Genomic DNA, 23810 nt, shown 5'->3' on the forward strand with positions numbered 1-23810 from the left:
AATAACTTTGAAAATATAAGTATGAATTTTGACATTGCATTTTGATGATGTATTCTAGTACCAAATTTATCGATCTTGAAAGGTGGCACCCAATACCGGACACAATCTGGAAATGCCTCGAATTCTGTAAATTTGAACATCATTGAATGTGTTTACTTTAGGAATAGTATATAATTGCCAATTCAATGCATTTGCAACATTTACAAGTAAAATTTAAGTATATAATAGTTTGCAAGATGTCCATCAAAAACCTCTTTCTTATATGATGAAAAATAGCACATTTTACGATGTTGTACTGAATGTTCATTTTTCTTAATTTTATTGCATGTTTGATACCATGATCGACGGAATCCATGAAAAATGAATGTATTTTGAGACACTCGTGCAATAATTACAAAGATATCATATAACAAATCAGGCTGTCCGAAACTGGGGGACATGAGGTGCTTAAACAAAATTGTAATTTGTCTATATTTAGTCCAATTATGGTACAAAATACATTCATACTATCAAATTAGGATTATGTTCGAATATGCTTGCGTGATCCAAAGTATTTTTTCATATTCAAAATAATTACTAAATAGGCTTAAAATTAAGGCAATACATCAAATTTTTTGAAATTTTCAATCTTTTGTACTTTTTTAAAAAGACATGCATATTTCAGGGATGTGTTATTCTACGCAAACATTAGTCTCCAGAATAGCTTCCTTTACTACTAATACACCATCTTGATTGGACCATGATTTCTCAATGTTTCGACTTTGTCCGGTACTGGGGGATCTCCCCCTACTTGGTTAGAAAATAAACAAAATTGAAAACATTTGCATTCTCAGATAAAATATTTGTAAAACATCCAAGAATCTGATCAATGTTGGGTAACGGAACCTCCATATGATTTTTGAAAAGAATTTTTGTAATAAATTATCTTTGGTGGTTTGTATGATTCTAATGCATCTAAATTTATAATTTTGTTAAATTGTTCTTATTAACAAAATAATAGTAACAAATAACTATAATCTGATAATCGATATGTTCCGATCAATGTACTTTTCAAAGTATGAACACTGATCGAAGAAAATGTCGTCGCGATAATCCTTAATCGCCTTTGGGTATGCAATTAACACACGCTTGAACCTTTCTGTGGATGCTCGAAACGAAACACCACGCAAATGGCACGGAATAAAATGCTGTAAAAAGCGTGCCGCCTAACTATTGTCCGATCAGTTTTTTAAAGGTAATAAAAAATCAATAGAATTTAATATTAGATAGGACGCACTGGCACACAAAATTCATTGTGCTAATCTAATAAGCAACCGCCAGTTGCTGTCAACGTGTTTGTCGATTGTGCCATGAGCCATCCATCGCTAGAACCAGTTTGTTGCATACGGTAGTATATATATGAGTGCTACCACCTCATTCCTTTGCCCAGTCGAGCCTTGGTGGTCCGGGGTGCAGGCTTCAAACCTGTAGTCGATTAGCGTCGAAGTGGTTCGATTCCACCTACTGGGCGATCACTTGGGGGTTTTTGGTCGAATTTTAAGTCCGACCGGTAAAATATTGTCCTAGCCACTAAGAAGACCATATGGGAACAAAGCGGATTGCTTCTTATTACAAGAAGTTTCTCCCCCAACACCTTTTGCTATAATACAAATATGTAACCTTTCTGGTTTATTGTATGAAGGAGAGTTCGGACAAAATCACTGTTTTTATGTTAGTTTCACAGACTTTTAATGTTCTCTATAATTGTGATTGTATGTAATGCTTGTTGCAGAGCCTTTCAGTTTTTTTAACACTACATAACTATGCTTTTATTTCTGCGTTTTTTTAATCTAACTTACTTTTACCCAAAATTTGCTCTAGAAATATTGTAGTCTTTCGCTTCGAACCGAGCGTGTTGTAGTGATTTTTGTTTAATATAAAAAAGTGCATTCTTTCCCCGTGCCCGTTTTTTTTCATTAGCTGTCACTCATCTCGTTCACGTTCGATACCATCAGTGGGATTGAATTCCGTCTTAGCTCTACTCTGTCTGTCTCGCAACAGTTTTTTTTAGCAAATAAGGATGTGGGGAAAGTTTCAGGGTCAATGGAAATTGATAACAATGAACAGTTGTGCAAATATGCTCGCGAATTGGGTCACTTTTTACACCGCCACGGGATTGCTTAGAACTAGTTGATACCTTTGAATATTGAAACGGAGTTATAAAAGTCTTTCTGAGTTTTGAAATGCAGTGACGGATAAAACTTTAAGACCATTTTTTTATTTTTTTTTTATTATCGCTAATTTGTTTTATTTTAGGTATAATGCCATTGTGATTTTGCGGCAAAATTTAATTTATTTATTGAATTTTACGAATAATAATTGTAGTGAAGGGGTGATTCTTAGTTTGTTTGAAAATTACATAAACGTAACGTTGCTACGATAAAAATGTGTTATCATAGGCATCAACGAGCTCACCTTTTTGCATTCTCGACTGAACACTTATACCGGACACGATTGATCTTGATTTTCTTTTCGAACAATTTGAAACATGCCGTAAATATATCTTCAGCAACTTTTGATCAGCTAGTCGTGTTACTAAGTGCAAGTGGGAAAGTCTTGCGGCTCCTAGCACAGTTTTGTAGCATATTTTCCCGGTATGTTCTACAATTTCCTGTATTTTTCCGGGTCATTTGGAATGCCCGACTTTTTTCCCGGGTTTCCCAGATGGGCACCCTGTGTTATTTTCTGCAAATGCATAATTCTTAAAATTGAATGGTAAAATTATATTATAGAAGCAAAATCACAATATAGAAATTCAGCAAATAAAATTCTTTCTAGTGATGTGGTCCTAGAGTTTTGCCCATCACTGTATGTAATCAGTGGCCCATTTCAACTGTAGCTGTTCAAACAAGAAAATGAATTCGATTTGGGGGAAAGTTTATAATAATCACTCTCATTGCAACGTGCATGCACTCCTCCTCACGCACACATTTTACCTCATCTCCCACTCTCTCTCTCCCTCTCCAGTCAAGCCTAATTGTCGTCATTTTCCGCATCGGACGAATCCGTAGTGAATTCGCTCTCGTTGGCCTGCTGTTCGTTCGTTTCCGATTCCGAATCGCTGATGTCCCACTGCGGATGTTCGGTCGGGATAGCGGCCGCCTCCTTGACGTCCAGCTTCAGGTCGACCTGCTGGTCCATTCCGAAGTAGGAATCCGACCGGAGGCAGACGGTGAACACGTACACGCCGGGCCACTTGGGCGCGGTGAATGTGAGGGCCACCTCCTCGCGGTGCACCAGGTTGGTGACGTGGTACGGTGCCGTGAGAAGAGTGCGCGACTTTCGGTCGCAGATGTACGTCCACCAGTATTCGTATTTTTCCTGAGGGGAAGTTCGGTCGTTAGTTTATTAATCGCATGACTTGTGTGATTCGAATAAAATACCTCTGGGAACAAGGGGCAGTGCACCGGGTGGGATACCTTGGATTTGCCTTCCAACTTCTCACGCTTGTTGATCTTCTGTTGGAACCTGAAAGGAGTTTTTCGTGAGTATTTCCAATCGATTCATTGTTCAATAATCAAGCATACTTTTCCCACTCAACATCGTCATCTTCCACAGAGGACTTCTTTCCCTCGTCGGAGCTGAAGTCGTTGTCACTTTCGGCACCACTGTCAGCATCCGATTCCTCCTTGCGAACTTTTTCGTTGATTTTATTCTGAAAAGCAAGATTTTTCTTTATTACAAAAATTACATTCATTTCTTATATCTTTGTGTTCTGTGTTGCAAGACTGGTAATTAGAGACTTGATCACTTTTGTAATGCATGTTTCTAGACCGTCTCTGGAAGTTCTCTCAAGTCTGTTTTTTTTCTTGCATCTGGATTCTGGTGCAGGAATGGTAACGGCTGAGTGTCTTAAAAATAGGAACTTAAGAGAGCTCATGCCTGTAGACTCAATTTTAAAAATGAAAATCCCCTGACTTACCTTGACCTTCCAGTCGTTTTCAGAAAAAAAAAAGCCCAGACCTTTGGTTAATTTGAACCGTAATCAGTACGATTTGTAAAACACTATTTTTGCATGATGAACATTTTATGTTGTAGGTCCTATGAATAAACTAAGCAAAGGTTTTCCTCTACTCAAGTAAACCTGTGTTGTCAAGAGCATTTATTCATGTTGGAGAATTTAATTTTGGAACTTTAAAATTCGTATGAATAAAATAGTAAAACCTGAGTAGATGTTCAGAACGTCCAGAGTCAATTATACTCAGTTGAATGTTACATACTGTACTACCTCAGAAATGATTTCACGAACGACAATTCCGACATCTTCTATTACCTGAGTATATCAAATTTTTATATAAGACGCAAAACTATAAAGATCCACTATGCTTTATTTAGTGAAAAAAGATCCTCCAGAAATTTGACCAGCTATTTTTTTTTCAGGGGTAGCTTCATTTCAAACGCTAGGCTTCAGAATAACAAAGTTTATAGCATTAAGCTAAAGTCCTCGTGGAGTTTATTCTTGATCCAACTAGGGTCTTTATATTGAAAATTGTGACTGTTACATCCATGAAAACTTTATAAGCCTACTGAATTCATAGAAAACATCCCTTGAAAATTCCTTTATTTTATACAGCAAAATTCATCAAAAACGAACAACTTTTTCATTACAATAAACAAAAAAATCAGCATCGAAAGATAACTAGTGATGTAGTGAGTTAGAATTATATGATGGTTTTTGTTTGAAAATAGATAGTAATTCCTTTTTTTATAAAGCTACCCGGAAAATAAGAAAATCCCGGGAAATACGGGAATCCCAGGAAACAGAAAATCATTTCCCGGGGAACGGGAATCCCGGGAAATCCCGGGAATGAAAACTCTAGTTTCGAGAACAACCCCATGGATGATTTTTGTAGCAATTTCAGAGAAAAACCGTGGATGACTTCTTGAAGGGATCCTCTTAAAAATAGATAGAAGTATAATTTAAATAAATATCCATGAACACTCCTGGAGGAATTTCTTCAAAAACTCTGGAATAAATCTATAGTGATTTTCTTGGAAGTTCTCCTGTACAAAGATCTGCTAGAGTAAGTGTGTGAAGAATATTTTTGAGAAATTTACACAAAATTCGGGAGATATGTCTAAAAGAATCCCTAAAGTAATCTCTGTAGAAGCTTTTGTGGAATTTCCTTGAGCTTCTGCAAGACTCTCTGTAAGGACTCCTGGGCACTTGAGTAAGTCTTGGTGCATTTTCTAGATAAATTGCTAAGATAAATATTGACAAATAACCCGACGATGGGTAATTTTGCTACGAAATTGTACTTAGTGTGATTTTTTAGGATTATGATATGATTATGATTCGTACACCTATCAAAATTTAAACATACAACATTTCAAACTGAATTTTAATGCTCTATTTGATTGTTCAAGTACTATATTACGTTGTTTGGACGTAGTAGAGTACATTTGGACAATTTATAAGCGGATATATATGAAACTTAGGTAAAATTTTTAGAAATACAATTTTTCATTGGTTTTTGCTATAAAATTCAATAATTCTAACAATAGCATTAATTTTTGTTGTAGAAATCAATCTAAAAAATATATTCATGAGCACTAAAAGAGTTTTGGTTAAAATATATTAAGTTTAATTTTTAATTTTTAATTTAAGTTTGGGGCCCAGATAGCCGTAGCGGTAAACGCGCAGCTATTCAGCAAGACCAAGCTGAGGGTCGTGGGTTCGAATCCCACCGGTAGAGGATCTTTTCGGGTTGGAAATTTTCTCGACTTCCCAGGGCATAAGCTCTCAGTTAATAACTGTGGAAGTGCTCATAAGAACACTAAGCTGAGAAGTAGGCTTTGTCCTAGTGGGGACGTAACGCCAGAAAGAAGAAGAAGATATTAAGTTTACAGAATTCATAAAAAAAATTATCCTCCTTGAGTATAGAAAATGATTATGTCATAATTTCAAAACTCTTCTGAAATGTTATTTTCAAACAATGTAAACCGAATTTTTGTTCTAAACAACAGTGAAAGGTTAGTTTCAAACTTGTCTGCAGAAAGAATTTTAACTAAGAACTTCGTTTCACAACAAAGTACCCTACACTATGCTGTACATACCTTCACATGATTGATGTTATCCCAATATTCAATTATTTTTTAATTCTTATTCTGATTATACTCAAAATATGACCCTATTCTGCGGTTCATTTATTTTATAAAAAAATACAAAATATTCCAAGTGGGCGGAGAGCATTGATATACTTTTTACTAGAATATAACGTGTTGTTTTCATCATTTCAAATAACGCATGTGTTGCGGTTACGGCAATAATATTTATTCTATCAATCTCTATGATAATGTTTGGTAGTAAAATATGAATTATTTTTATAATAATTGCGCAATTTTTAGATAGGAACATTAACAATGGATTATGTACATCTATTTAAGAGCCAAACTGTAAGTAATTGACTAAAATTTTTGGTGTTAGATTTTTTCTAAATGTTATATTAACCAAGATTGTGAAGTATGAGATACCGATAACCACTCGTAAGTACTCTAAAACTGATTATAATTTTTTGAAACTCGTTCAGTATTCGTAGTAATAATTGTTAATGATGTGAACCTGGAAAAATTACGTTATTTTTCCGCTTATATTTTTTCCAAATGTACTCTAATACATCTGAACAACGTAATGAAGATATTGAGCAATCATCTAGCACATAAAAAATTAGTTTTGGATGTTGTATGTTTGATTTTTGTAAGGTGTACGAATATGGGATTGGCTCAATTTTAGACACAAATTCAATACTTTTCCATTATTCTAAATATTTGAGCGAATAAATATGATTATGATTGCCGAGTAATAGATGACACCTACGACCTTCGTAATTGATAAAGTATATCGAAGTCCGTAAATCATTTATTAGTTTTAAACCTACTTGATATGGAAACAGTGCCCCGTACGAAAATGAGGTTGAGTCACTGTATGTAGTGCACAACCTAATACATTTTCAGCTTCATCAGTTCACTAAAACTCGAGATTTGCTTCCGCAAAGTTTTGATGATAATTGTTAGAGTGAGACAAAAGATAGGAAAAATAACACGGTCTCCGGTGTCCCCTTAACGAGAAAGAGTGTTTTATCATCAACCTTGATAACATCTTAAGTGGAAAAATACGATCATCGTTTTACAAGTTTTCAAAGTCAGTTTTTTGCTCAAAACCGAAACAATGTTCAGGAGAATCTATCATAGCAATGCATTTGCTATCTGTGATGCTGTGAATTTCACGAGGATTTTTAAAATTTGAATCGAAGATGAATTTTGATGGATGATTTTTTTAAGTGTCGCGGAGTATATGAAAATGCTTTGCGGAGCACCAAGCACGATCTTAAAACCGCTGCCTTAGATCCTGCCGGATTTTTCAAAGGTATTTGTTGAAAACATCAGACGGCATCCATTTCTGGAGAAATGTGTGATCGAAGAAATTACTATTATTCTGTAGTATTGTTTGGTGTGAAACAACAAATTTAATTTTATAGAATCCAAGGAGAGAAACTACTCGAGAAATGTTTGGAAGAAATGCAGGAGTATCTCTGGATGCAATGCTGTAGAAATTCCTAGAAAAAATTCTAGAGTAATTTAATGAGAAATCTCTGGTTGAGTAATTTTTGGAAGAGTTCCTAATAGGTTTCCTTGGATTACCCTTGGAGATTTTTTTGTAGCTATTCCTGGGAGAAAACTGTGGAATAAACCTATGAGGAAGAATTGTAGGATTATCTGCCAGAGTAACTACTGAAGAAATCGTTAGAACAAGTAATGGAAAAATCTGTTGAGTAAATCATGGAATAGCTTCTGGGAACATTTTCAAAATAATCGTGGCAGAAATTTCTGGAGGTAATTGAGTTACGTTCTAGTTGAGGATTTACTGGAGTGAAATCTAGAGAAATTCCTCTGATCATCTCTCGAATGATCTTCGGAGGAATTTCCGAACGATTTCCTGGGATAATTAAAGTGAATCTCTAAACGAATTTCTGGATGAATATCTGAAGGAGTCCTTGAAAGTGTTTCAGAAGAAATCTCTGTAGAAATCACTAGATGAATTCCTGAAGCTTTTGCTCGGGAATTAGAGAAGAATTTCCTGAAAAATCTGTAGAATGATTGCACGAGTCTCTGATGGTTTCTCTGAAGCTCTTAGAGTTTTACACCAGGATTTACTGCAAGGAGAATAGGAAAAAAGAGACTTTTTTTTAATCGAGAGTTTTAAGATACTTGCTTCAAAATAGTGACTAAGTCTCTGAAAGCAGACTTGCTTTTAGACCTGGAGGTGTGAATTCTTGATGGTTTACAGATTCTACACTGAAAGAAACATTGAAGTAATAAAAACAACGATCATGTTTTTAAATTTATGATTTATGTTCCCCATTATGATTGTCTAATTATTGACGCTTTTTATGTGCGGTAAACGTTTGCGCTTGCCAATCGCAAGGTTCTTAGCAATTTTAATTCTCCAATTTGAGTGCAAGATCTTCAGCTTAAATACACCAAATTCGAAAATACTGACCACGCTTTGCAGCACCTTTTGCTTTCTCAATTGAATCAATTGAAAAACCGCCGTTCTTCCGAATTTGCCACATTTAGCGACAGTTTTAAAACCATATTTTATGGAAGGATTTTTCGAATTCAGAGATTCACCCCGATTTGTTCGTGGCAAGTATTGTTTCAGACAGTACCTATTAAAACACGCACGGCACAAGAGTGCACTGTATGTACACTGCTCTCAAACACAATAAGTTATATAATTGAACCGCTGATCAATTTCAAACCAAGTATCTTACCTTCTCGACCTTTGTGGCCTGGGTTTGAGCGAGCGCAGCGGCAGCGGCCGCTGCCTGTCGGTGCCTATTTTTATTGGCCGCACCTTTGCTCTTGCCCTTGTGACCCTTGCCGCCTGCCTTCGGTTGCCAAACGGGCTTCTTCGCCGCCTTGGCATCTTCCTTTTCATCCTTTGATGCCACCGTTGCGTCTCCTCCATTGTCGTCGCCTTCAGCTCCATCGTCATTGCTTTCTCTGAAAAGATTTGCGTTTCAAATTACAGACCATTTTGCGCATCCAAGTAGATTCCCCAAACTTACGTAATGCTCTGCTTCTCCTTGGCGGTGGTGTCCCCGAACAGCTCACTCATGCTCCTTCGGACCAATTCGACCGTCACGGTCACAATGGCTCCAGCCGTGACCACGTTCGAGTTCTCGTCGTCCACCACTTCGCACTTGACGGCAAAGTCGATCAACGGCATCCTGCCCAGCACCTTCATCACGTTCTCGTATTCAAAGTCGCTCAAACTGCGCAGGACCAGGCGGCTTTCCTCGGCCGGCAACTGGGCGAACTGCTGCAGATTGCGGATTGGGGGTTTCTTGGAGATGAAATACCGCAAGTGCTCTTCGCTGACATGTGGCAGCTGGAGCAGAGGGTTCTTGAACTCCCACAGCCCCTGGATGATCATTGGCGACAGTTTCATACAGTTTTCAATCGTTTCGATGGTTGGGAGTTTGGCGACTAAGGCAAAAGAGAAGTTAGTGGAACGTTTGAAAATTCAATACAAAACGTTAAAGATGAACGGGTATCAATGTTTGTTTGAGTGATTATTGATTAAATTCAATTTTACCATTAATAATGATTATAATTAATTGACGAACTTGCCAAGCGTGCCAAGCGCAAAGAGCCGCTGAAGATAAATAATAATGAATATTGTAATGATTGATGATGTTATGTCTACCTGTCTCAAGTGGTATTCTGTATCTTATAAAAGTTACTAATGGTTTTTAGGGCGATATAATAAGTTATGTAAGATTTACTTGTGCATAAATAGGAAATGTTGCTATTTTTTTTTTTGAAATATTTATAGTTAGATGTTTGACTTGTGATTAAGATTATGATTACTGAATAATATTAGCGATCTTTATGATTATGATTAATGATTATTACAATGATTATGATTAGTAATTAACGTTTAACTCTTAATTTTGACTGGGATTTTTGATAAATCATAACCATTATTTATGATTAATTTTATGATTAATCATTAACGCTATTTTTGTAACTGATTGAAACCTACTCCGTCTGGCATAGGCCAACATGATCAGCTGGTTGACGCAGCTGACCATCTCCTGGATGAGGTAGGGACACTTCTTAACGATAAACTGGCGGTCCTTGTCCAGCGTTTCCGGATTCAGTGCCATCCGGCTGAGATGGGCATGTAGAATAGCGCGCGCCTTGATCGAATACATCCGACACAAGGGCAGTTCCTTAATCTTCTCGTTCAGATTCGGTAGTTGTTTGATGAGCTGGAACAATAATTTACCTTTTAGATTTTTAATCCTGGAATTGACATTTAAAAGAATCACTTACCATCGGCACCTCTTCGTTATCTGACTGGCGTTCCACCACTTGGGTGTTGTGACGCTTGTCGAACTCCAAACTGGCCGCCAAGATCATAACCACGCGCTTTAGGGCCATGTGGGGCGTTTTGTGGAAAAAGTAGAAATACATCTGGGTCGTATCGAGCAGGACCTTGTCGCCACTGTAGCGAATCGACCGATACCACCAGGTGCCCACCACGGTAGGAAGCGCCACCATGAAGACCAACGCGTACAATCCCAGCACCCAGACGGAGTTTTCCTTCTCGACGATCCACGAAGGCAGAGCAATGCCGAACGATGTCGCTCCGGGGCCATCCGGATTGCCGTACTTTTCCCAATTCTTCCGCGCTTCGTCATCAGTCAGCGCTTGGTAAGCCTTGGTGAGCTTCATGAAAGCCTTCTCGTCACCAGTTTCCTTATCCGGATGCAGGATAACCGATAGGGTACGGTACGCCTTCTTGATGTCCTTCTGGGACGATCCCAGCGGTACACCAAGAATCTCGTAGGGATCAAAGTTGGACATCTCGTAGTCGAATTGGGACACCTTGTAGGTCAAAAATGCAAGCAGCAACCATCCACCGATGATGAGCACCTTGACGAAGAACGCCTTCACGCCTTTGTACGGGTCGGAATGTGATATCAGAATGCGTTTCTTGTTGCACGGTTCGCACTGACATTCTGCTTTGAAGCGCTCTGGGTCTGAAAAATAAAGGATGGATTGGATTTTTAAACTATACCTATTATTGATTTTTATCTTATTCCCTCAAATTTGGTTCACGTTTTACTCAAAATTCGTATGGAACAGATGTTCGAAATCGAAATATTGCGAGAAAAGCGTAAAATAGAAGTTTTCAGTAATTATACAAAAATATTCGAAAACTCTCGATTTATTATTATTAGTTGTATACTCCATCGAAATATTATGTTTTAATGAATAAACCCAAGTAACATTTTCAAATGGATAAGAGTTTTTTCAGCTAAAACATGCTCATTTCAGCTGACTATGCTGTTACTTGGGAAAGGCTTAGATCCTTTTACATGTATGGAATAGCACGTTATTTGTTTTTGAATTTTAATTTCAACTTCTTTCACTTTTCAATTTTTCGGCTTACGTTCAATTAATACGGTCTTACCGACCGTAAGAGATACTTAAAAGTCTGGAAGTTTGATGAATACCTGTCGTTATTCCTAGAAGACACCCAGGAGGAATTTCTAAAAGAAGGTCTAATTTCTATGAACAAACCAAGGTTATAGTTATATCCTGAGATATTTTCTAGATAAAGGCATGGATGAAATCAAAGTGGAAAGGTTGAAGTAATAACTGAAGCTATATCTGTAGGAATCCATGGAATAATTATTGAAGAAAGTACTGGGAAAATCTCTTAAGAATTTTTGTAAACATTTTTGTTAAAATAAATACACGAATAAGTTGAGGAATTCTTGAAATGATTCCTTGGCGCATCTATGAATATAACCATGTTTCCGGAGGAAACCTAAAGAAAAAAAAAAACTCATGCCATTTCTGTAGGAACTTCTCAAGAAATATCGAGAAGAATTTCTGCTACAGTTTGTGAAAGATTTTTTGGCAGAATCATTGACTCCTTCCTATCCACCACTTACTTCAATGTTTTGGAAACGAAAAGAATGCTGTAGAAACGGCAGAATTGTTGTCGTTTAAAATTATCTTGAGTTTAAAAAATATTTCGGAAAATTGTACGTGTAAGTGAATTATTTCTAATTATCCTGAAAATTCTCGTAAAAATGTTGTTCAACACCTGTAAAATTGCGCGTTAACATTTTGAACAAGGATGTTTTTTTTTAAATCACTCGGTTTAGTTATGTTTAATTATTTTTGGTGCGCACATCCGACAAAGTTTAAAGTTTGTTTTCGAATAAAAAGTTCTAATTTAGGATATTCAAGGGTCGATTTCTTCATCACCGCTTAGGCCTTAAACCTACACGGAGACGGAATCAACTCAATTTTGGGTTGTTTCAACGCAATTCCGTAGTTGAGCCCAATAACTCAATTTTGGCTAAATTTCCAAGGTCCCCACTAGGTAGTTTTGCTTTAATTCCATTATAAAAATATACTCAATTTTGGGTTGATTTAACGCAAAATTGAGTTCTTTCGACCCAAACATAAAAAAGTTGCATTTACCCAAATTTGCCTTATTGGGCCAAAGTACCCCCATTGGGTAGATGCAGCTCTGTCTATTTTTGACAACATTCGTGTGGGAGAAAGAGAAAACCGAGAGATTTTGGGTTGAAACTATAATCGATATACTTAATTTTGGGTAAAGTAAACTCAAAAATTAGGTAAAAATATTTCTCCGTGTAGTTTTACTATATGGGTCAGCGTAGTTTACGGCTTAAGCCATGGTGAAGAAATCGGTCCTAAGAGAAATTTTATGTGCTGTCACGGTGCACCTGCCAAGGCTTCGCGGACCACCAAGTCCTTCGGGGAAGACGACGTGAAAACCGCTGCTCTAAACTTAATTGACTTTCACAAAACTTTTAGAAATGGTAAAAAAGTGTTGGTTGTTAATCAATAGTTTATTTGATTATTTATCAATAATTACGCTATTGTATTAACAAGCTGGATATATGACTGTTCTTTTAAACTTAAAATCTCAATTCCAATACCTACGCTACAAAATAGAACTGTATTAGTTTATGTTGGATTCGTCAAAAAGTGAAGGTGCTCTACAGACACCATGTGCGTTAACGGATTTTTTTGAGGAATCTCTTCATACTTAGAAGTGGAATTCAAGAAAATACTGAAAGATTTGTTGGAGGGATTCCAGAAGCAATTACTGGAAAAATCCCTCAAGAGTTTTTGGAGATATCACCGGAAGAATACCCAACAAAACTCCTAGTGAAATTTTGCATGATATTATCACCAAATCATTGAAAGAAATCTTTACTTGATTTTCTGGAAAATCTGTGGAGAATTGTTATTTTGAGTAAATCTTAGAACAATTTCCGGATGCTTCTTTCGCGGAATCCCTGATAGATTTCCTGAAGGAACAATTCGTGGATAAAGAGTAATCCATAAAAAAAATCTTTTTAGTAGTTCGTAGAAAAATATTTTTTCTAGAGGAGCGCCTGGAGTATTTTCTAAAGAAATCTCTGTTGAAATTTATGTAGGAATTCTTAGTGGATCTTGTAGGCGAATTTTTGAGGAATCATGAAAACAATCTGAGAGTCTTGACGCAGCATTTCTGGAGAATGATGTTGGAATCCCCAGGAATACATATATAAATTAAGCTCATAAGAAGTAAGCTAGTAAGCCCTAGAAGTCTATTCGAAGACATCTTTAAATTAACGCCTATGGTTTTCGTGGTTCACCATCCCTTTTACGAATCCAGCATAAATAAATTCAGTTGGGTATTAACCTTTCAGTCGTCGCGCGGTTTGTTCCCGTCAGAACCATCACGCTGATGCTGTGTACAATAGGCGAGGGTTTTCCAACACTGTTGTACAAAATACAGCAGCGCGACGACTGAAGTGTTAAGATCATAAGTTCATTAAAATATTCATACATGCTACTTATTGATCCAATAGTGTAATTATTGATAAACAAACCAATAACTATTTGATTGTCAAGCTCAACTTTTTTTTTACGATTTTGATAAATTTAGACAATTTTCAATAGCTTTTGTTGAAGCAATTTTCTTTGGAGCATTTTTTCTTATCGAAAACTGTGAAAGAAGTCGTGGGCGGGAAGGGTTTTATCGGGTCTACCCCGTTTGGCATAACGCCATTTGGCTTAACAGTTGTTTGGCATAATAGTCATTTGGCGTAATGGTCGTTGAAAACAAAAGCTACTGCAGTGGCACAGTAAAGTCTGGGACCATGAGATTGCTCATAAAACCACATTGTTTTTAGATGTCATTACATATCTCAGTTTTTGGGACACAATTTTGTGATAAATACCCAAGTAACCACTAAGCCGTGAAATTTGGCACTAACTCGGTTCTATAGTCGAATAAAAGGCATGAGCCTCTGTACGTGCCATAAATTCTTTTGTTCTTTTGACTTTTACTATGCGCCGTGTGTTGGTGCTGTCTCGCTCTCTCTCACGGGCAACTTGAAAACAGGGCGCACAGTAAAAGTCAAACGTTTTATAGCATGCATAGGCTCATAGCCAACAAGGCCAACAGGAACTATATCATAAGTAAGGGCTGTTAAAAAGCCTCTTTTGGTGAATTATTCGGCTGATAAACAGCCTATTCGTACCGAGTGACTGAAACAAGAGATGTCAAATGAAAAAAGAGTTATATACCCATATAAGGCCAATGTCAGTGCATGAGGATCACAGTGCCTATTAACATTCGAAAATATTTTATGATGCTAGTAGGCACTGAAAAGCCGTTAAATGGCCCATATACCACTTATAACAGTGCTTGATGGTTACCTGGGTATGCCAGCATGACTTCGTATATAATATTAAATACATCCAGGAATTACTCCAGACCTTCTTTCAGACATTGATTAATGTATTTAATTCATTGATTTTTCCAGAAATTTATTAGGGATTTTCCACGAATAAATTCAGAATTTTTTTCAGGAGTTTCTCTAAGAGATTTGCGAAATTTAAGAGGTACCTATTTCAAAAAGATATCATCAAGTCATCTCTAATGAACCTCTTTGAAAAATACTTGATGAACTCCGGTAGGGGGAGAACTCAAGCAAATATCTGTAAATAAACTTCTGGGTTCTAATGAAGTCTGGGAAGATCCTCCAGAAATGGAATAAAGATTGAAAAAAAGCAAAACAAAACCTTGCAAAAAAAAATCTTGGACAGAATATCGGGAAATTTGTATAGGAACAATCACTAATAATCGAAACCACCTCTTTGCGGAAACCCTAGACGAAATTCTTGAAGAGTTCATGAAAAATTTACTGCACTAAGTTTGCTACAGTGATCCCTGAATAAAATGCAGCAAAATCTCTCCAAGAAATATCTAGGAAAACTTTGAGAAATCCCTTGGTGAATCCATTGAAAAATTTTGGAAGAATATATGAGCATGAGCATGATTGACAGCCCGCAGTTGCCACTCCGTTATTGCAAGAACAGCTGTACTTACACAGGGAACCAACGGACGCTACTCGGGATCAGTAGCATCCTCAATATATAAGTACTGCTGCTCCCATTATTATAACAAACAATAACGGCGCCGGCTGGGTAAACGATAAAGATATAACACCCGCACAACACAACACTCTTGATCCGGATTCCGTCGCTCGCCCACAAAGGAGCATGCAACAGATTCAACGGATCAAACTGTACTCCTTTGAGAAATCTCTGGATGAATCCATTGAAAAGTTACGAAAGATTATATGCAGGATTTACTGAAGAAATAAATCCTTGAGTTATTTTTTTTAAATCGTAGAATATCCTTTTTTGGGGTTTCTTCAAAGAATTTCTGTTGCAAGCTTTGGCAAATTTCCTGGGAAAACAATCAAAGAATCAACGTTCCTGGGGAAGAAATTATGTGATGAATTGTTCATGTGAACTGAGGTTCTTCAAGCAACATTACAGTTTTGAATTTTGATCCATGGTAGCGTTGTGTCTCATACACAGCATTGCAGTTTATTTTGACAATTAGCACAACCTGACTTTTCAAAGTGATGTGTAAAAACTGTGATATACGCCATTCAATAAATTATTCAAAGGGTTCTGGTTACATAAACATTACAGTATGGCCCATAAAAAATGCGAAAATCGTCATATCATGTTTTATGGTAGTTTTTACATAGAAAATGTGAATGAAACATAAATATTGTTCATTTACTGTATTGTTTAATCTATTTAGACTCAGTTTTTTGCTTTGGACATGATTTTTATCTGTTACTTTCACCTTACCATAGAGGAATTGGAAGCATACCTTCAAATTTTATCATGCGGACGTCGAGTTCAATATCTGTGTGATGAAAGCTTCTAAAACATCAACGATGGTGTGAGATTCTTCACAGGCCTTGTCTCCAGCATACGCCCATATCAAATGATAGAATTGGTTCATACCTGGGTAATTGGAGACTTAAACATAGAGAAACTTTAAAGTAGATGGAGTACCGTGTACCTTTTAATTCTGCTCCTGAATGCTTATCTTTGACAGATACGCGTATTTCGACTACCACTTGCAGTCTTCTTCAGTGTCAGTTACTCGTATCCACTGAAGAAATCGTCGCATCTCTCTACCTTAAATACTAACACCAGATAAGTACCTACACAATCAAACTACCTAGGAAAAGATTTTTCGACAGGAGTATACCTGTCATGTCTTGGTCAAAATTAGAAAAGGGGGATAATAATAATTATACAAATCCCTAACTATCTACCTATGTATTCAAGCTCGTTTATATTTCTTAGGTACAAACTTAAACAGCCTTGATTGTCCGTTTCCTTGATCCCTATTAAGAAGTAGTGAAGGCTTTTGTTTGTAAATTTCTAAACTTTCAGCGACGTCTAGTTTCCAAGATGAAGATACGCTTCGTACGATGTCTATGTTATCGCTTGTCATTTGATGTCCGTCCTGGAAAACATGTTCAGTCACTTTTGATTTAAAATCATACGCTAATCCCTTTTCTAATTCCTTGTCCGCTTTTTTTACCTCAGCAATATGTTCTTTGAATCTTATTTCTAGAGTTCGTTTTGTTTGTCCTATATAGATTTTATTACAATGGGGGCATGAAATTTTATATACTCCTGCTCTATTCAGTTTATTAATTTTATCCTTTGTTGATCCTAATCTAGATTTAAGCTGACTACTCCTACTGCTGAAAACCAAATCTATCTACTTCCAGGACGGACATCAAATGACAAGCGATAACATAGACATCGTACGAAGCGTATCTTCATCTTGGAAACTAGACGTCGCTGAAAGTTTAGAAATTTACAAACAAAAGCCTTCACTACTTCTTAATAGGGATCAAGGAAACGGACAATCAAGGCTGTTTAAGTTTGTACCTAAGAAATATAAACGAGCTTGAATACATAGGTAGATAGTTAGGGATTTGTATAATTATTATTATCCCCCTTTTCTAATTTTGACCAAGACATGACAGGTATACTCCTGTCGAAAAATCTTTTCCTAGGTAGTTTGATTGTGTAGGTACTTATCTGGTGTTAGTATTTAAGGTAGAGAGATGCGACGATTTCTTCAGTGGATACGAGTAACTGACACTGAAGAAGACTGCAAGTGGTAGTCGAAATACGCGTATCTGTCAAAGATAAGCATTCAGGAGCGGAATTAAAAGGTACATGGTACTCCATCTACTTTAAAGTTTCTCTATTTGAGATTCTGCTCAGAGGATTCGAACATTCATTAAAGAGACTTAAACATATTTTTGAAAAAACGGCTCATTTTGGAGAGCTTTGATTGAACCTTCATATAAGTGTGATAAGCGGCTCCGTTTTGCTCAAAACCTATGAGCTAGTATTGATATAAGTTGTCTCTGACCGAAGGAACAAATTTCATCCTCAAAAAACTGTTATTGGCCTTGGTATTTATTTTTTATTCCACTTTAACAAAAAAATGAAGCAATATCAAACCATTTTGGAGAGCTTTGATTGAACCTTCATATAAGTGTGATAAGCGGCTCCGTTTTGCTCAAAACCTATGAGCTAGTATTGATATAAGTTGTCTCTGACCGAAGGAACAAATTTCATCCTCAAAAAACTGTTATTGGCCTCCGTATTTATTTTTTATTCCACTTTAACAAAAAAATGAAGCAATATCATTTATCATATCATATCATATTGCATAAGACGCAAATGTCCTATAACTATGACCCTGGCAAAATATTTTATTGTGATCATGAAAAACACGCTCTCTAAGAACTCCTCCATCCTCTGATACCAAACAAACTAAAATTTTCAACAATAATGTTTTATTTTTGAAGGTGTAAAGTTTTTCACCATAGTATACGACAATCAGACGCTGTTTTTAGCTTTGGGTGGACAAAACCTTTGAACTTATTTGCTTTATTGCATTAATTAGGGCAGTAAGGAAAATATTACAAAAATTGTCCTAGATAGCGAAGTTGTGTCAGAATATACTACAATAATCAGAAATTACATTTCCTGTCAAAAACAATCAAAATAACGCCTGTGTATGCTATATTCACGTTCAAAAAATTTTCGCATTTTTTTATGGGCCATACTGTAGTTTCAGCATGTGCTGTAGCTAATAGATAACGTATTCAGGTTTTAATCTGTGACTGAAACTTCGCAGGCTTAACCATAAGTTTCAGAATGTTCTGAACAGAAGCTATTCTTGTTTTCACAAACAAAAACTGTTGCAAAAATGTTGATACATAGCAATGTTCAAAAAATGCAGTAAGATTGAAATTCTTATGTTTTTAACTTAAAATAATTGCGAAATTGTTCTACTTAGTCCTTCTTGCAAAGTGTAAAAACCTTGAAAATATTTGAAATTCGTCGAGTTTGAAAAGTAAAATTTGATTTCAAAGTCAATTTAACAGTCAAACTCAAATTAAACATAGCACAGTATTCAGCATACAGCATGGCGTGCGTTTTTTGATGGAAATATTTACATCTACAATTCCAATAACTATTAGAACAGCAAGAATCCACAAAACAGTATATTGTTGAAAGAAGTTCCCTTTCTTCCAGTCATTAAATTGACCGCATAAGTATAAATAACGGCCTATGATTCAAAGAAGGGAAAATGTATGATGGAAGTATTAAGAGCAATAATGACATTAATTACTGAATAAGTATGTCTCGAAAGAACAGTTTAATTATAAAAGAAGAATAATATGCTGATCATTAGCATCATTAGAAGCAAAAACTCCAATAATTTTGTCGTCAGTATAACAATGAAGAACAGCCTTCAATTCAAAGAAGGGATAATCTCTGATGAACAATTTGCCAATAATTATGTACAACCAAACTCAAAAGATGAATAGCAGTGACAGCGTTGTTCTTATTCTTGGCATTACGCCCCAACACAAGTTCTTAGCTTAGTGTCCTAGGAGCACTTCCACAGTTATTAACCAAAAGTTTGCTTTGCCAAAGATTATACTTCATGGCCAGGGATCCTGGATCAACTTTGAACCGAACCTTCAGCATGGCTTTAATCTATGGTCACAGAAGTTACCACAAAGCTAATAAAGGCAATTCACAGCATTTTCATGCTAATCATTCAATCAAGTTTTGTCCCGGAAATTGACCTCAAAGGATTCAATACGGTGAAATTTTTGGGGGCCCAGATAGCCGTAGCGCAGCTATTCAGCATGACCATGCTGAGGGTCGTGGGTTCGAATCCCGCTGGTCGAGGGACTTTTCGTAAAGGACATTTTCTCGATTCCCAGGGCATAGAGTATTATCGTACCTGCCACACGATATACGCATGCGAAAATGGCAAATTTGGCAAAGAAAACTCTCAGTTAATAACTGTAGAAGTGCTCATTAGAACACTAATCTGAGAAGCAGGCTTTGTCCCAGTTGGGACGTAACGTCAGAAAGAAGAAGAAGAAGATTACGGTGAAATTCACGAATTACGGTAAAATGTTTTAAATGTGAAGGTAATCGCATTTCAAGGACACACGAAGATTTATTATGACCAGGCTCGGGAACTGTGATCACAATTTGCCACAGTTCATCGATTCTGCCAGTCAACCAAAACACAATGCAGCAGCAGCATCAATACCATCAAGTGTTGCGCTGCCAACGGTTCACACACTGCTTGACTGTTTTTGTCTCTCCACTATGACCGTTTTCGGGCAGCCATCTCGAGATGAATGATTGAAAAAAATGTTGAATAATTCAATCGCTAATATTTTGCGTATGTTCTCAATTAATTGAAATCTTTTAGCGCTAACAGCAAGAACACAATCATTCCGTTGCGATACATATAAACAAGTTCAATTTCATGCTGCCTTTATCGAGCAAAAATGCAAAACCCCGAAAATCGGAAAAATCGTGTTACCACTGTGCTCGAGTCATTTCGCATTCGGGTTGGAAAAAACGTTAGGAAGAAGAAGATTACAGTTTTGAAGAGCCGTGACATTTTTTTGTTTTGAACGGTCATGGCTTGCTTTGGATTTTGATGGTCGTGTAGAAAAATGTGAATGTCGAGGTGGTAAATGTTTGCGACAGTACATTTCCCATCACTGATTATGACACACTTTTGATCTTTGAAGCTCTCCACAATTACCAAAAAAATTCAGCTAACTTTTAACACAAACAATTTCAATTTTCATTTTGGAAATTATACCTATCGTCCATTATGCCAAACGTCTATTATGCCTATCGTATTTATGCCTATCGTATTTATGCCTATCGTATTTATGCCTATCGTACTTATGCCTAACGTCGTGCATCCTGGATAAATTGTACCAGTAAACGCTTTGTCGAATTTGAATAAAACAATATTTGGCTAGGAATGAATCAACAGGCAAGCATCCAGCTCTCAATGGATACTTCCACAGGTATTAACTGAGAGTTTTCTTTACCAACGTTGCCATTTTCACATTCGTATATTGTGTGGCAAGTAAGATACTCTGTGCCCAGTGAAGTCAAGTAAATTTCCATTACGAAGAAATCCTGGACCGTTCGGGAATCGAACCTAGACAACTTCAGCATGGCATTGCTTTGTAGCCGCTGCACTATAACCACTCGGCTTCCTTAAGGAAGGCCTGTTTACATTTAACTTAATTCAAACAAATTACTTTGTCGCACATGGTGAAGTCACACGTCACGGCACAGAAGCACAAGGCTTTTATCGTTCGGATTTGTTCAGCCTAAACCCACTAATGTGGGAAACCAACCACTGTAGGAACATTTACTATTACCTCGCAGGTAGAAACCACCCACTCTGGAAGAATTCAAGAAGACGATTTATGGGATGCACACAATTTCCGAGCGCCTTCAAGTGAAACAAAAATAATGCGAGGGAATTGCATTCATCATCGTGCTTTCATATGCTTATTTCGCAAGCACGATTTAGGCATCTGCTGACAGACACCTGGCCCGAACACAAAATTCTCTGCGTTAGACGCAGTAGCGACGAAGCGAAGAGAGCATGAATGAAAAGTGAAAAGGTAAGGTACCTAACTGTAAAGATTTCTCACCTTCCTTTCCGTTTGCATTCGTTTGCTTCACGAAAGGAGGATAGAAGGCAGTATAAGTGAAATGCGTGCTGCGATTCTAGACATTGATGATTATGTATAATGGACAAATAAATCACATCGTGCACTGCAATTTTTTTCAAATTCAATACACGACGAAATAAAAAATATTACAATTGGGACATTTTTTCCCCAACTATGCTTTCCCTACAAGCAGAGATTCTCATATCCTAATCCTCGCAGCACTTGATGCTCCACGAATTCTTGGAACATGCTCTACGAAATATCTAAAAAATAATCAACTTTTTGCATAAAAGTACACTATTACACCTCGGGTTCTTCATCCTGGTCTTTCTTTTTTAAGTTTGAACAATTTACTCAAAACATGTCTTTCGCTTCATTTCCATGTGAGCATTAGTGTTCATGTTTTTTTTTATGACATATCGGCTATCCTTGTCATTTTAAGATAGTACAAAAGTATTTGAGTCTAGTACAACACGACACTGAAGACGGCCGTACAGTTGAGGTCGAAATACGCGTATCTATCAAAGGATAAACACTTTAGTGGAATTTGATGGTATAGTACTAAATTTGGTTTTTCATCTACTGGTACTGTCCTGTTAAATATGTTCTGCCTACATACGAATCGACTTATTTTTAAATTGAATAATTAATCGTCAAAATTATATACCATAGTTTTATTAGAAAATTGCTTCATTAAAAAGTTGATACATCTTCTGGTTACGCCACTGAAAACGCGTACTCCACGAATCAATTTATTTTTTTTTTGAAAAGCGCGCCGTGACTCGAAAAGTTTGAAAACCCCTGTCCTACAGCTTCTGGTCAACGTTCTTCGTCAGCTTATCGGTCACACACAGCCACGACAAGGTGGACAAGGAATGGAGCAAATCATCTCCACAATCAACAGATTAGATCCTGCATGTGACAAAACCCCCGGGAATCGCACCTCCCAACAATATTCACACTCACCTTCCTTTTTCTTGCGAGGCCAAAAGTAGAAAGTGGCCGGTATCAGAATCAGCGCCAGAAACGACAGAATAAAGTAAAAGAAAGTCCCTCCGCTTTCATCGTACTGGAACTTTTGGCCACCCATCTTTCCACCCTATTATCGAGAGCGATGTGTGGTTTTGCAGCCCTGGGAATCCGGCTAGATTTATGACACGATTTCCTTCGACGGTTCACTCTGCATAAAAACGGCACTTTCCCTCCGCATTGGTGCGGTCCTCAAGCACGGGACAATTTACCGCACGGATTGTCGCACCACCGGGAGCACAAAATCACGGAATTCTTCTACGGCACCAGGTGAAATTTCTCCAAGCAGCTGGTGTTCCTCCTTTTTTGCGCGACACAAACGATTCCGGAGAAAGATACCACGAATTACGGGATGGATAGATGATGACGGACTGACGGCGAAAGGAAAGCAAAACGAACACATCGAGAAAAATTTGACACGTTGAACGAACGCCCCTGCGGGAAAGAGGAATGCGAGCGGTGTCGGGCCGGGTTTGTCGGCTCCGTCGTTTGTTTGTCGACTTTGGTGAGTCGGTGTTGGGGTGGGCTTAGGGGTGTCTAAATAGACCATTTCCGTCAAACCTTACCCCCAGTTTTTATATTTTTCTTCCAAAGACGATTGTTTTTAATGATTATTGACGCTTTTAGATTTTATTTATATGCAGTCCTGATTTTCTTACAATTTTTTCAAAACTTAAAAATTCACCACATTTTGAGCATAAAATCGTCGTGCGGCACAGTTTGTTCAACCCTATGGGCATACTGAGTGTAGATTTTTCAACAATGTTCTATGACACCCCTGCATAAAATGTTTGTAGACATACTGAAATGTCAAATTCCAGCACACAACAAAAGTGTCTCTCGACATCTAAAAAAATTATGAGCAACAATTTTTGTTTTATAACCTCAAACCATTACCGGAATCATAAGAACATCCCAAAACGGAATACGGACCAGACGGAATCAGAACATCCCAGTACGGAATCCTACACATGGCCTTCATCTCCTTTGCTGAAGCTGCTGTGGTGCTCCGCGAAAATCCTCGACAAGGGTCCTGTTTTCCTTTGCTTTTGCGACCGGCGGAAACTAGCCACGAAAATTTTACTGCGCTGCAGCATATTGTAGGTAATCCTCGGTAATCGGTACCCATGGAAGCTGGACCTAATTCGGATCCTATGATATGGCAATCGAGGAGCTCCTGCAACCTTGGCACAGGAACTCTTCCGGTTTTCCAGTAGAGAGCAGCAAACGATTTGCCCCCAAGCAGTGGAATTTTTGTCGTCA

At 37.2% G+C, this 23810-nt stretch overlaps 1 protein-coding gene across 1 annotated transcript; it reads right to left on the reverse strand.

Annotated features, from left to right (window-relative positions):
• Positions 1 to 1770: 1770 nt before the first annotated feature.
• Positions 1771 to 22943, reverse strand: LOC5569901 (translocation protein SEC63 homolog). Its single transcript, XM_001658749.2, has 8 exons — positions 22485 to 22943; positions 10384 to 11093; positions 10091 to 10319; positions 9111 to 9531; positions 8814 to 9045; positions 3567 to 3694; positions 3423 to 3507; positions 1771 to 3360 (listed from the first exon to the last, which is right to left on the reverse strand). The coding sequence occupies exons 1-8, from the start codon at positions 22606 to 22608 to the stop codon at positions 3013 to 3015; spliced, it is 2277 nt and encodes a 758-aa protein (XP_001658799.2). The 5' UTR covers positions 22609 to 22943; the 3' UTR covers positions 1771 to 3012.
• Between the last annotated feature and the right edge of the window lie 867 nt (positions 22944 to 23810).

This window comes from Aedes aegypti, chromosome 2, assembly GCF_002204515.2.
Source record: "Aedes aegypti strain LVP_AGWG chromosome 2, AaegL5.0 Primary Assembly, whole genome shotgun sequence".
Classification (NCBI taxonomy): Eukaryota; Metazoa; Arthropoda; class Insecta; order Diptera; family Culicidae; genus Aedes; species Aedes aegypti.

Bases quoted from the DNA above. Each gene is read 5' to 3' on its own strand.
- LOC5569901 (XM_001658749.2), bottom strand. From the start codon at position 22,608: ATGGGTGGCCAAAAGTTCCAGTACGATGAAAGCGGAGGGACTTTCTTT. The intron at 9,532-10,090 runs GTAGGTTTCAAT...CTTTTGCCTTAG, and splicing joins GTTGGCCTATGCCAGACGGA to TCGCCAAACTCCCAACCATC. The intron at 3,361-3,422 runs GTATTTTATTCG...ACTTCCCCTCAG, and splicing joins ACTGCCCCTTGTTCCCAGAG to GAAAAATACGAATACTGGTG.